The following is a 15,518-nucleotide window of genomic DNA, read 5'->3' as shown; positions in this document are numbered from 1 at the left end:
TCTAAAACCTATTATAAGGGATGATGTCTATGAAGGGAATGATGAAAATGTAGAGACTTTGTTGATAGAAATTAGCAGTGGAGGTAAAAGTATAAAGAAAATGTTTGTGGGAATATGCTATAAACCACCAAATATCTGTGAGATTGAGGAAGCTAAAATACTTTTGCAAATGGAGAAGGCATCAAAACTGGGTCATGTTTGCATAATGGGGGATTTTAATTATCCAGACATAGACTGGGGCAATGAGATTAGCGTTACAACAAAAGGAAATAGGTTTTTTGGGGTGCTTAAAGACAATTATATGACCCAAATTATTGAGCAACCAACCAGGGGAGGGACAGTTCTGTATTTGGTCATATCAAACAATGTAGAAGTAATAACAAATATTCAAGTCCTGGAACATTTGGGTAACAGTGATCATAACATGGTCTCATTTGAAATAAATTATCAAAAAACAGATTACTTGGGTTCAACAAAGACCTTAAACTTTAGAAAGGCAGATTTTAATAAACTGAGGTCTAATCTACAAGTAATACACTGGGATGATGTTTTTGCAGGGAAAAATGTAGAAGATAATTAGGCAGTCTTTAAAACATTGTTAGAAAAGCACACTTATCAGTGTATACCCTTGGGTAATAAGTATAAAAGAAATAAGTCAAAACCAATGTGGCTAAATAAACAGGTAGGAGAGGAAATGTTCAAGAAGAGGAAGGCGTTTAGATTCTTTAAGTCAGAAGGGACAGAGACATCGTATCAGAATTATAAGGAATGTAACAAAAATTGCAAAAGGGCAATCAAATTAGCAAAAATGGATAATGAAAAAAGGATTGCAATAGAAAGTAAGGTCAACCCTAAAAAGTTCTTTAAGTACCTTAATAACAAAAAAATGAGAAAAGAAAACATAGGACCCTTTCAGTGTGAGATGGGTAGGCAGATTATTGGAGATGAGGAAAAAGCAGAGGTATTAAACAAATTCTTTGCCTCTGTGTTTACCAGGGAAGAATCAAGTTCAATAGTAGTGCCGCAGGAGAAATCCACAACCTCCATATTAATGAACACTTGGTTAACTGAGGAAGAAGTTCATAAGCGACTTGAAAAAATGAAAGTAAATAATGCACCTGGCCCCGATGGCATACATCCAAGAGTTCTCAAGGAGTTAAGCTCAGGAATAGCCAAACCATTATATTTTATATTCAAGGACTCCATTTCCACAGGCTCAGTACCACAAAATTGGCGTAAAGCAGATGTGGTGCCTATATTTAAAAAGGGAGTTAGATCACAACCGGGAAATTACAGACCTGTAAGCCTGACTTCAATAGTGGTAAAACTACGTGAAGGTTTAATACGGGATAATATTCAGGAATACCTAATGGAAAACAAAATTATTAGTTATAGTCAGCATGGATTTATGAAGGATAGATCATGCCAAACTAACCTTATTTGTTTCTTTGAGGAGGTAAGTAGGAATTTAGACCAGGGTAATGCAGTTGATGTGGTCTACTTAGATTTTGCAAAGGCTTGTGATACGGTTTCACACAAGAGGTTAGTGTAAAAAATAAAGAAGATTGGACTCAGTAATAATATATGCACCTGGATTGAAAACTGGTTAAAGGACAGACAACAGAGGGTTGTCATAAATGGAACTTTTTCAGGTTGGGCTAAAGTCGTGAGTGGAGTACCTCAGGGATTGGTACTGGGACCCCTGCTTTTTAACTTGTTTATTAATGACCTTGAGGTTGGCATTGATGATACTAAATTGTGTAAGGTAATAGAATCAGAGCAGGATGTAATTTCTCTTCAGAAGGACTTGGAGAGACTGGAAACGTGGGCAGGTAAATGGCAGGTGAGGTTTAATACAGATAAATGTAAGGTTATGCATTTAGGATGCAAGAATAAAAAGGCGACTTACAAATTAAATGGAGATATATTGGGGGAATCATTGATGGAGAAGGATTTAGGAGTGCTTGTAGACAGTAGCCTTAGAAATAGTGTCCAAAGTCATGCAGTAGCTGCAAAGGCAAACAAGATCTTATCTTGCATCAAACGGGCAATGGATGGAAGGGAAGTAAACATAATTATGCTCCTTTATAAAGCATTAGTAAGACCACACCTTGAATATGGGGTACAATTTTGGGCACCAATCCTAAGAAAATACATTATGGAACTAGAGAGAGTGGAGAGAAGAGCCACCAAATTAATAAAGGGGATGGACATTCTAACTTATGAGGAGAGGCTAGCTAAATTAGATTTATTTACATTAGAAAAGAGTCATCTAAGAGGGGATATGATAACTATACAAATATATTCGGGGACAGTACAAGGAGCTTTCAAAAGAACTGTTCATCCCACGGGCAGTACAAAGGACTCAGGGGCATCCCTTAAGGTTGGAGGAAAGGAGATTTCCCCAGCAACAAAGGAAAGGGTTCTTTACAGTAAGGGCAGTTAAAATGTGGAATTCATTACCCATGGATACTGTGATGGCAGATACAATAGATTTATTAAAAAAAAAAGTTGGACATCTTTTTAGATGGGAAAGGTATACAGGGATATTCCAATTAAGTAAACATGGGAAGGATGTTGATCCAGGGATTAATCTGATTGCCAGTTCTTGGAGTCAGGAAGGAATTTATTTTTCCCCTTATGAGATATCATTGGATGATATGTCACTGGGGTTTTCTGTTTGCCTTCCTCTGGATCAATGAGTAAGTATAGATATAGGATAAAGTATCTGTCGTCTAAATTTAGCATAGGTTGAACTTGATGGACGTACGTCTTTTTTCAACCTCATCTACTATGTAACTATGTAACTATGTAAAACAGATGTACAAAAATCCTCACACGCGTTTCGCGCTTAGGTAGAGCTTCATCTCCCTTCTTTTCTTATGTCCCAAAAAATATGTTACTTTGATTTCTTTATCTTTACATTGGTTTTAGCTGTCCCTGGCCACCAAGCATGTATCCCACATGCCTGCTTCTAATAGGATATCCTATCTTTACTTTTGTATTTTTTGTTTCTTATAAATGACTACATATGCACAATGTGTTATTAAATCAAAACTGGCAGGTAATACGAACACGCCTGGAAATATAGCCAATTATGTAAATCACTAATTCTGTCTTAGTTAATAACTGCATTAGTTAGTAAATGACTGAGTAGAGATGTTCACGTGTTGCAATTTTATCTGACACATAATTTATTCATGTCAATTATATGTGATATACCGGTAGTTATATTTAGTGACACTTTTCCATCTCTCGCCACAGAATGCTGGATCCTAACAAACAAATAACAATATTTGGCTCAAAACCAGTTATGTCAGCACTAAGGAAATAAACAGTGGGATATAATGTTGTTTGTGTGTATATATACAGTGCTCGACAAATCCGGTCGCCATGGGCAACTGAATTTTGCCCGCTGGCGATCTGTGCTGCGGTTCTTACAATTCCCCTGCTCAAAAAAAAAAAAAAAAAATCCCCCTACCTTATTGGACTAACGCGTGTTGGCACGCTGCCAGGACTTTTTTTTTTTTGTGCACGGCCAGGCTCTATGTGAGCTGAGCAGTCAAGCCTGCCCTTCCTTTTCTGCACAGAGGTAAGTAGTGTCTCATGCCCTTTCATGCCTCTCCCCTTGTCTCTGATGGCCCCCCTTGTCTCCAATGCCCCCCCTCCCGTCTCCGGTGTGTGTGTGTGTGGGAGAGTGTATGAAGGGCCACCAACAGAAATCATGGGGCCCAGGACAAATGAAAGGAGCAGCCCCCCCCCCCCCGAACCCATAGCGCACCTACCACGAAAATATTTTTTTTTAGCGCAACTTTTACTTAACTGTTTTCTTCTTATTGTAATACTGAAAAAAAAACATTACAATGCAATCTGTTTATTTTAATATTTTCAACAAAAGACAAAGATACCCAATGCCACATCCAATGTGACAAAAGGCCTGGGGGGATTCAGTATGGGGCTGGGGGGCAGGGGGGGGGTTAAATATGGACCTGGGGGGGTTAAATATGGGCCTGGGGCGGGGTTTAAATATGGGCCTGGGGGCATTTAAATATGGGCCGGGGGGGGGGTTTAAATATTGGCCTGGTGGGGGGGGTTAAATATGGGCCTGGTGGGGGGGAGGGAGGTTAAATATGGGCCTGGGGGGGGTTTAAATATGGGCCGGTGGTGGTGAAATATGGGCCTGGGGGGGTGAAATATGGGCCTGGGGGGGGGTTAAATATGGGCATGGGGGCTACATATACACACATCTTATACTATATAATTGAAAGCACTGTATGCCTGCCTGCCTGGATGTCCGGTGTCCCTAGGGGAAATCTCATTGGTCCCTTGGCCCGCCCCCGCACACCTCTCATTGGCCTGAGGCGGAGTGACGGGCCAAAGGACACACAGGGACACACACACACAGGGACACACACACACAGACGGGGACACACACAAACAATCCCCTCCCGGTGCCCCTCACTCTCCCCCGTCAGCTGGACCGCACCTCAACTTCCACACCCCCCCCCACCCTCCCTGTGCCCGAACGTACCCGGAGTCCCGTGTACACACACACACACACACACACACATTCCCACCCCCCCAAGCTCACACACACCTCACCCCCCCCCAAGCTCATCCCCCCCCCAAGCTCATCCCCCCCCAAGCTCACACCCCCCCACTCCCCCAAGCTCACACCCCGGCGCCGCTACAGTCAGCGGGGTAGCGGAGCGAGCGCCCGGGACACACGCGGGGGAGCGGCCACAACACGCGGCCTCCCGCCTCACATCCACGTGGGAGCGGCCGGATGAGTGAGGCAGCGGCCGGATCAGTGAGGCAGCGGCAGGATGAGTGAGGCAGCGGCAGGACGGGTGAGCTCCCCCCCCTCCACATGCTACGTGCTGCTCTTGCCCCTCCGCTCCCGGCTCCCCCCTGTCACCGCGTGACAGGCCGCGGGACGTGAGATGGGAGGGGGGATGCCCCTCCGCTCCCGGCTCCCCCCTGTCACCGCGTGACAGGCCGCGGGACGTGAGATGGGATGGGGGATGCCCCTCCGGTCCCGGCTCCCCCCTGTCGCCGCGGGACGTGAGATGGGAGGGGGCATGCCCCTCCGCTCCCGGCTCCCCCCTGTCACCGCGTGACAGGCCGCGGGACGTGAGATGGGAGGGGGGATGCCCCTCCGGTCCCCGCTTCACCTTCTCCCCACCGTTGTCCCCGCTGCCTGCGCAGGAGGAGGGGGGGGGGGGAGCGGGTGTTGGTGCTGGTGTGTGTAATTGTGTGAGACTGTGTGTGAGTGTCTGTGACTGTGTGTAAGTGTGTGTAAGTGTCTGTGACTGTATGAAACTGTGTGTAAGTGTCTGTGACTGTGTGTGACTGTGTGTGACAGTGTGTGTAAGTGTTTCACAGTGTGAGTGTGTGAGTGTGTGTAAGTCTGTGTAAGTGTCTATGACTGTGTGAAACTGTTTGAAACTGTGAAAGTGTGTGTAAGTGTGTGTGACTGTGTGTGAGTGTGTGTAACTGTCTGTGATTGTCTGTAACTGTGTGTGTGTGTGTGTGTGGTGCACTGTGCAGTGTGAGCAATGAGCAGTGTGTCAGTGTGTGCAGTGTGAGCAATGACCACTGTGTGTGCAGTGTGTGTCAGTGTGAGCAGTGTGTGTGCAGTGTGTGCAGTGTGAGCAATGAGCAGTGTGTGTGCACTGTGTGCAGTGTGAGCAATGAGCAGTGTGTGTGCACTGTGTGCAGTGTGAGCAATGAGCAGTGTGTCAGTGTGTGCAGTGTGACCAATGAGCAGTGTGTGTGCAGTATGCAGTGTGTGTCAGTCTGAGCAGTGTGTGTGCAGTGTGCAGTGTGACCATTGAGCAGTGTGTGTGCAGTATGCAGTGTGTGTCAGTGTGTGCAGTGTGAGCAGTGTGTGTGCAGTGTGCAGTGTGTCACTGTGAGCTGTGTGTGCGCAGTGTGCGTCAGTGCGACCAATGAGCAGTGTGTGTGCAGTGTGCAGTGTGTGTGTGCAGTGTGCAGTGTGAACAATGAGCAGCGTGTGTCAGTGTGAGCACGGTTCACATCCCGGGCAACGCCGGGTCTCTCAGCTAGTATATATATAAAACAATACATCTAAAAATAAACAGACATAAAACCCACCCAAATACATATAAAAATGACCCCAATGTATCTAAAAAAAAAACCCCCAATGCATTTAAAGAAGGCCCATTGCATTTAAAAAAGACCCCAATTCCCAAATACATCTACAAAAGACCCCAATGCTTAGGGTGACCAGATTTTCAAAATGAAAAACCGGGACACAATAAAAAATTATTTATAAAACAAATTACATCACGTGACGCACCCCATTGCCATGACAACGAGACACTGACGTCAGGCGGTGATATGTTGCCATGACAATGTGGCATCACGTGATGCCTCGGCACCATAATGCGTCCCGTTGGTGGGGGCTGCAGTGTGTGTCTGTGTGTATAGGAGGTGGGCCCTGCAGTGTGTGTTTGTGTGTATATAAATAATGAAGACATTAATTAAAATTAAAATAATTAACAAATTAAAATTAAATAAATAATTGACAAATTAAAATTAAATAAAAAAAATTAGGCATTAATTAAAATTAAGACTTTTAAAAATGTGACCTTCCTGACCTTACACTTTGCAAAATAGGGTCTATTGCTCTCCTCGTGGCAGTCAGTGACATCACTGCCATGCAGGGCCGCAGACAGCTTTCCCGGGGCCCAGGAAGAACGTTTTCACCGGGGCCCTCTACCCACATTTCGGCGACCTTGCGAGAACCCTCCCTTCTCACACACCTCCTCACTCTCACCCCACCTCACACTCCCCAGTCACCCATTCCTTCCCCCCTCTCTCTTAAACTCCCACCCCCATGTATTTTTCTCCCCTCCCCACACTCAACCTCCCTCCCCAATATATGTGCACACACAGTGACACACACACACAGTGACAAACACACACAGCCCCCCCTCCTCATACTTCCCCATCCTCTCCTCATACCTGCCCCCTCATACTTCCCCCTCTTCTCCTCCCCTCATACCTCCTCTCCTCATACCTCTCCCTCCCCATCCTTTCCTCATAACTATCCTCTCCCTCCCTCCTTATATCTCCCCTCCTCATACCTTCCCCATCCCTCCTCATACCTGCCCCATCCCTCCCCATACCTCCTCCTCCCCTCCCCATACCTTTCCCTCAGCTCCTCATACCTTCCCCTAGCTCCTCATATCTCCCCCTCCTCATACCTTCCCCTCCCCTCCTCATACCTTCCCCTCCCCCTCCTCATACCTTCCCCATCCCTCCTCAAAGCTGCCTCATCCCTCCCCATACCTTCCCCATCCCTCCTCCTCCTCCCCTCCCAATCCCTTCCCCTCAGCTCCTCATACCTTCCCCTCAGCCCCTCATATCTCCCCTCCTCATACCTTCCCCTCCCCCTCCTCATACCTTCCCCATCCCTCCCCCTCCCCTCCTCATACCTTCCCCTCGGCTCCTCATACCTTCCCCTCAGCTCCTCATATCTCCCCCTCCTCATATCTCCCCTCCTCTTACCTTCCCCTCAGCTCCTCAAATCTCCCCCTCCTCATACCTTTCCCTCAGATCCTCATATCTCCCCCTCCTCATACCTTCCCCTCAGCTCCTCATATCTCCCCCTCCTCATACCTACCCCTCAGCTCCTCATATCTCCCCCTCCTCATACCTTCCCCTAAGCTCCTCATATCTCCCTCTCCTCATACCTTCCCCCCAGCTCCTCATATCTTCCCCTCCTCATACCTTCCCCCCAGCTCCTCATATCTCCCCCTCCTCATACCTTCCCCCCAGCTCCTCATATCTCCCCCTCCTCATACCTTCCCCTAAGATCCTCATATCTCCCTCACCTCATACCTTCCCCCCAGCTCCTCATATCTTCCCCTCCTCATACCTTCCCCCCAGCTCCTCATATATCCCCCTCCTCATACCTTCCCCCCAGCTCCTCATATCTCCCCCTCCTCATACCTTCCCCCCAGCTCCTCATATCTCCCCGTCCTCATACCTTCCCCCCAGCTCCTCATATCTCCCCCTCCTCATACCTTCCCTCCAGCTCCTCATATCTCTCTCCTACCTTCCCCTCAGCTCCTCATATCTCCCCCTCCTCATACCTTCCCCCCAGCTCCTCATATCTCCCCCTCCTCCCAGCTCCTCATATCTCCCCCTCCTCATACCTCCCCCTCCTCATACCTTCCCCCCAGCTTCTCATATCTCCCCCTCCTCATATCTCCCCCTCCTCATACCTTCCCCCCAGCTCCTCATATCTCCCCCTCCTCATACCTTTCCCCCAGCTACTCATATCTCCCTCTCCTCATACCTTCCACCCAGCTCCTCATATCTCCCCCTCCTCATACCTCCCCCCAGCTCCTCATATCTCTCTCTCCTACCTTCCCCTCAGCTCCTCATATCTCCCCGTCCTCATACCTTCCCCCCAGCTCCTCATATCTCCCCCTTCTCATATCTCCCCCTCCTCATACCTTCACCCCAGCTCCTCATATCTCCCCCTCCTCATACCTTTCCCTTAGCTCCTCATATCTCCCCCTCCTCATACCTTCCCCTCAGCTCCTCCTATGACACACACAGACAGACAGGAGACACACACACAAACAGACAGACAGGACACACACAGACAGACAGGACACACACAGACAAGAGACACACACATAGACAGACAGCACACACACACAGGATACAGACAACACACACACACACACACACACACTACCTCTCTCTCACTGAGAAGCAGCTCACTCCACCCGGTACTAAGCCCCGCCCCCGAGATCCTCTGACCTCCAACCAATCCCGTGCTTCTACTCTCTAAGCCCAGCCCCCCCGCCCCCCCAGCATCCCCGCCCCCCCAGCATTCTAACATGGAAAAAATACTACCCGGCTACCGCATCCTCCACCTCGGCACCGCCGCTCGCTCCCCCCGCACACCGTCGCCGACTCCCCCACGCACCAGGGAGAAAAACCGGGACATTCCCGGGACGGACGGGCAACCGGGACAGGCCAGCAAAAACCGGGACTGTCCCGGCAAAAACAGGACGAATGGTCACCCTACAAATGCCTCTAAAAAAGAGAACAGTCTATTAAAAAAATAAAACAATACATATATAAAAAACCTCCCCAATACATATAAAAAATACCCCAACCCATATAAAAATACCCCCAAGCCCCCAATACATATAAAAATACACCCAAGCCCCCCAATATATATATACAAATTCCCCCAAGCCTACCAATACATATAAAAATACCCCCAAGCCCCCCAATACATATATAAATACAGACTTACCTTGGGTCAGGCCAGGCCCGGTGTCTGCAGGGTCCGTTGGCTTGGGGGAGGGCCCTGCCGGACGGTCCTGCAAATTTCCCGACCTCTGGCCAGGCCCTGCTGCCGGTCGAGCCCGGGCCCCGGCTCTCTGCTGCCTGTAAGCCTCTTCCTCTCCGTATACCAGGCCGCCGAGCTTCCAGTTCCGGCGCGCTGACGTTGCGTGCCTGGTATCACGTGTTTCCTACGTGCTTCTTAACACGTTTCGTCGCTAACAGCGACTTCTTCAGAGGATTTCTCTTCAGAGAAGCCCTCTGAAGAAATCGTTAGGAAGCACGTAGGAAACACGTGATACCAGGCACTGCGTCATCACCTCGCGACACGATCGTGGCTGGGTCGTGCCGCGTGTTATTCTCTGGCTGGTAGCAGTGAAAGATCCATCAACTTCGGGACACCTCCTACCTTGGGACGGATGATTCGGAGCAGGAGGCGCTTGGACGCAATCCGGGGATAGTCCTCCTACATCATTGGCGGTGATATAATTCACTAATGCTTCTTTTCAACTGAAATCTTGTAAGTGCGCTTGATCCCTCTGTTTATTATTTTCCTTCCCCAAAAAAATTCCGGTTGCGCTCTCTCTTTTTTTCTTTTTAGGTATCTTTAGGATTTGGTTAATCCTTATGAGAGCAGCATCATATCCCCACAGCAGAAATTGAACTTTTATTATTCCACCTCTGGAAGGAACATTTGGGACTGGTCATTTATGTCATGTGTTGTGTGTGTGTCTTGTATGTCCTGCTCTGTAATGTGTTATTGTGCATGCTTCTGTTATTAACCCCTTGTGTGCTGTTTAATAATATCCGAGTTTTTGATACTTATAGTTTATATATTTGGTTCACGAGTTTAGTCTTGAGGTTTAGCGCTACTATATTTGTTTTTATATATATATATATATATATATATATATATATATATATATATATATATATACGGTGTGTATATATATATATATATATATATATATATATATATACATATACACACAATAAAGAATATCACTTGTGAGCACATTCACATGTCTACAGGTCTGCAACCCTGCCTTTCAACCATTATCACCTCGCATACAGTGCTCCCACTGCATCAAGGGATTCTGGGAAATGACATGCAAATGAGCACTAGTATCGGTAGTGATCAATAGATTGATCTGAAAAGATGCCCTTATCATTAGCAAACTCATGTCATATAAGTAGTACCATATTCATTGGACATAAATGGTCCTGCAGTTTGATACTGGCTGTCTGAGTAGTTCCCAGAATCACAGAAGAAATCAAAAAATAATAAACTTTTATTAAATCTACATAGATATTAAAAACACATATACATTATTAAAAATCCCTATTAATGGAGTGGTGGATGTGTATTGAATCATAAATGAATCGGTATAATACAATGCATACATATATCCAGGACTTTCGAAAAACGCATCTGATAGTAATATCTCAAAATTTCAAAAGGTAAGGCAGGTATATGATGTATGTAATTCACAGCGTCATCACATAGAGATAGGCAAGTGTCTCTGTATCAATGCTATAACACTCAATCTAGGAGCATGTGGACAACAAACCTTGAGACAGTTGTTACACAACAGAAAAATATATGCCACTGCTTATCTCACGGTATACAGATGGCTCCGATTGTCTGTTGTTACCTGCTGGGTTCTCCTAGTGCTCTGGTGCTATGCACAGCAGTTACATGTTATTTTGAAAGGTAAATACCTGCACAATGGAGTCTCAATGATTACTAAGATAATAGTGTGACAGCAGTATGCGCGAAAAATCTTCCTCTAGTTGCCTAAATAAGCTCCCAGATAGCGCAGTATAACCATAGTTTGTATCAATATATATTCATACACATGCTCAAAAAGTGCCATAGTAGCCTCATCAAAGTGAATAATAGCTGCCAATTGCTCAGTTTGCATCAATACAAGCCTGTTTCTGATGTTGGTATTCGAAAGTCGCCACTCGAGTGACGTCACTGACTGTGACGCCTTACGTCCCGACGCACGTTTCACGTGTCTGCCACGCTTCTTCAGGGGGAGGAGGAATAGATGGTGTTAGCGGTCTTCTTCACGTATTAAATGCAAATGAGCACACTATGTGTCACCTTTTGCCTGGAATATCCATTTTAAACACAGCATGGGACTAGCAAAGCAAATACAGACCCCTCACAGACATGTTTCAACCTTGATGGGTATATACATTTTATATATTTATATATATATATGGGTATGCAAAGAAGCTAAAGGATGGGCCAACCATAATACTGAGTTAAGTTATGGTGAGTAAAAAAAGTGACAAAAACCCTCCACAGCAAAGCAAATATGCAAATGTAAATACAACTGTATGCTCATCTGCATGTCTTAGGCAGGTCTGCAACCCCGCCTTTCCCCATTATCACCCAGCACACAGCACTTCCACTGCAGCAAGGGATTGTGGGAAATTACATGCAAATGAGCACACAGTGCCACTTTTTGCTTCAAAAACCATTTTAAACATGGTTCCCTATAGGCTATATATATATATATATTGCCAATGGAGCTGGATTATATGTGTGATTGGTTAATATAATAAAAATTGTATTATGTGTGAATGTGATATACCCAATAATCATTCACTCAGCCTTTTGTTTAAAGCTACAACAGATACGAGAGTGCTATACGTATGATAAATATGATGCAGAAATTAAAATATACAAACAAAATAAAGCAGATTATTTACATTTTTTCTATCCAAGTTGGACTGGATACTGTATTTTTATTTATGTACACTTGTTAGTCTCTTATTTGCCGAAAAATGTTGTATATGCTGTAATGAAAATAGGTTAAATACGCCCTCCCCCTTCTCCAAGTGATGCTAGAGGCATTCTCCTGTTACTACAGCCATGACGAAGCAGCCACTGTTTGCTGAGCCAGCCCCCACTGCCCTCTGCCAAGTGACTGGATACCACACCGAGTTGCCCATCACAACGCACGCTGTTTTCTGCCTGCTTGTGGTGCTTCTATCCCTTTAGCTGCCGCCCCCTCCTGTCACTGTCGACCAATCAGCTCCCCCACATATACTCTGCCTGCATTGTTATTGGCCTCGCCCGCCACCCAATGGGGCTGCGCAGATGATAGCGGGGTTGTAGGCGTGTCCTCGGCGGCTGTTGTGTGTGATGTTGTCTCGAGCGCTCTCAGTGAAGGGATACGGCGCGCGCCCCAGCTGCTGCAGCAGCCGTTATACCGAGCGCGCGCCGCCCTCGTGATACAGCTGGTCGGTTGCCGCTGAGGTGATTCCCGCCCATTTTACCTCAGGTGAAGGATATACCGCCATTTTTTCCCCCAATACCGGTTACAGCTCCGTCCATCACCCGGGGAGGAGGAGGAGAAATGTCCCAGCAACGTGTGAGGAGAAACGGCTCCCCCACTCCACCGGTGACCCCAGGTAGTGCCGGGGCAGTCGGTGCGGGGAGCCGGCTGCAGCCCATGAGGGCCACGGTGCCCTTCCAGCTGAAGCAGCAGCACGGCAGCCCTACGCGGGTCAACAATAACAATAATGGGGCCGCTCCGTCTCGCACCTCGTCCCGAAGCACCAGCCCCACGCGTGGGGGCAATGGGAACGGCGTTGAGTCGCCGCCTGCCACCTCCCGCGGGAGCCCCACGGTGTCAACGCAGACAGCGACGTCACCCACGCGTGGACACCATCACCACCACCATCACCCCCACCACCATCATCATCACCACCACCACCACCAACAGGGTGTCGGCTCTCCCACCTCGACATCCCCTGTACCCTCGAGCCCTGCAGACCCATCCGTGCCCGGCGGGCCCCAGGCCTCTTCATCCTCCTCTCCGTCCCCTGTGGCTTTGTCCTCCGTGGGCAGGTCGGCCTGGCAGCAGAGGAGGTCACCGGAGCAGAAGAGCTCCCCGGAGAGGAAGAGCCCGAGCTCCCCGAGAGGTATATTCACATATATCGTCCTGATGAAGGTCCCTTACTAGAGGACCGAAACGTTGCCCACTTGAATCTTGAATAGCTTTTTTTTTTTGCGTTATCAGTATCCCTTATCCATATCCCTGGTTTTGCGCATGTATGAGTTATATACACACTGAGGGGTCCACCCCATTCCATGGTAGGGGACGGTAGGCCTTGTTTTCTGTTGGAAACAGGGTAACTCTAACATTGGGGTGGAGGTGACCCCCCAGGATGTTAGGCTAGTTTGTTATTGGATGAGGGGGAAAGGTGATGGTTTTTTTTTTTTTAAACGTATCACTGGGGGCTGATTATGAGACTGCCAACCTAGTCCAGGCCAAGGATTGATTGGGTGTTTGTTTTTAGTTTATCCCGTGTCTGGTCCAAAGGTGCCCATGCTGGTGTTTTTGTTAACTGCTTTGACCCCCGTTGCTCCCTGAGGGGGCTGCAATGCATCACGAAAAGGGCTAATGCTGGTGGGTTGTGACCCCATATTATGGGTTTTTCTCATCTGACCCCACGGCAAATTTCAGAGGGAGCAGTCGCTTAATGAGCACATCGTTGTCACCTTCTGGAGAGGGACAGGTATGTTATTTGGCACAGAACGGGTTAAAGCAAATGGTGACCAAGACATTATGGCCCTGTAGGAGTCGGGCTGCCATTAGAGAACAGTTTTTTTAAGGTGTTGTCTACCACCCAGAAAAAATAAATACAGTGTACTGTATAATAATGCAAACTAACATCAATGTTAGGTGTACGTTATACCTTCATACATGAGACATACAAGGCTTGGTGGGGATTAAACCTCTGGCCTTTGCGCTGCCAACTTTACTTCCAATACAACACAACTAGACTTGGGTGTCCCTTTGTCTGATCAAACCCTGATGCATGCAAGTCATACCATACTGATTGTTTCCTCTGCAGTCGTGGGTAACCCAAACTAATCCGCGCCCCACTGTTAGTCTGAATTTGCTCTTTTACTGCCAGCACAATGCAAAGCCAGCCCTTGTCTGGTAGTTGAAAGGGTTAATCGCTGCCAAAGATGTGATTTTAATTGCAAAGCAGGGCTATGTTCAGCATTTGACATAAAAGGTGTTGAAGACCAAAAAAAACAAACTTCTATATTTGGATTAGAAGAAAGAGGAAGTTAGAAAACATTAAGGTTGAAGCATCTCAGATATCCCAGTATTTAAGAAACTCCCTTAAGTTACCATGCAACGTCTTGCTGAGCGGCCTCCACTTCCTTAAGGATTTGAAGAAATGGGGCACACGTGCACACAGCCTAACTCCATCCTTTTTTATTTGCTTATACATGAGACTCCTCACCCCCCCAAGCAATGTTCCTACTCTGGTTACCAGGTTAGTAGTAGTAATTATAGCTGCTGTCACATTTGGTTTCTTAATGTTTGTCTTTATAATGCATTACTTTGTTGATGTCTGTTCTCGCGAGTGAATAGTCGAATCCTTGAAGATATACTCGGTGGAGGGTAATTCTTTGTATGCCTCCCCCCCCCCTCCCCAATCTTCTTACTTGGCCTTTAATTTGGCTGTTTGCCTGGCTTCAAAGTTTGCAGCAGCATACATGAGTTGTCTCAGAGTACCTTGGCCTTAAGCCTTTTGCTCCCTGCTGGTTGTATTGTTGTTGCAAACATTGAAGTTAGATGCAAGATTTTTAGGTGGCCCTGCAGCATATTTACTGTCTTCTCTATTCATTGTTTGGTTCAGAGTGATACATGACAATCTGGGCTACACTGTGTTAATGGCAGTCAGGTTTCACAAGCATATCATGCCATTTTTGTGTGTGCATAGTAAACGTCCAGTCTTAATACTAGTCTTTAATGCAGTAATCCTCTTCAGTGTTTCAAAAATGTGTAATGTAAATTGTGCTTCAGTCTTAAATCATTAATCACGGTCTACTTTAGGAAAATAAGCCCTATTGTCCATTCTGCCAGTGCCACATGGCATAAGCAATTAGTGTGCCGATGGCATTTGTTATCCAGCTTGCCTATCCTGCATGTCCCTGAAGACCAGTATTTTAATCCACATTTGGATTAGTTGCATTTGTTCCAAACTTTAGAACACTATTAAAGTTCATGTGAGGGGCTGTAAAGGGGACCCAAAGTGTCCAGATCCAAAGAAAGAACTGAGGGGTTGTCCCGTTATTTTAGACTAGGGAACTCACTTAACCTCTTGGATGCCAACGTAGCGTGTAATACATTGCACAGCAA

The 15,518-nt window shown here is 46.7% G+C and overlaps 1 protein-coding gene across 2 annotated transcripts in view; it reads left to right on the top strand.

Moving 5' to 3' along the window:
• Positions 1 to 12,472: 12,472 nt before the first annotated feature.
• The window catches only part of FAM117B (family with sequence similarity 117 member B), a 59,095-nt gene continuing 56,049 nt past the window's right edge, over positions 12,473 to 15,518 (top strand). Inside the window, exon 1 of one of the 2 annotated variants that reach the window (XM_075608596.1) lies at positions 12,473 to 13,278. In XM_075608596.1, coding sequence (XP_075464711.1) covers positions 12,711 to 13,278 — 568 coding nt within the window. In that variant the 5' untranslated portion in view covers positions 12,473 to 12,710. The remainder of the gene's footprint in view (positions 13,279 to 15,518) is intronic. The other variant, XM_075608595.1, reaches the window with a different exon arrangement.

This window comes from Ascaphus truei, chromosome 7 (assembly GCF_040206685.1).
Source record: "Ascaphus truei isolate aAscTru1 chromosome 7, aAscTru1.hap1, whole genome shotgun sequence".
In the NCBI taxonomy this organism is placed as follows: Eukaryota; Metazoa; Chordata; class Amphibia; order Anura; family Ascaphidae; genus Ascaphus; species Ascaphus truei.
The sequence above is the reverse complement of the archived record's forward strand: the minus strand, read 5'-3'. Positions and strand labels throughout refer to the sequence as shown.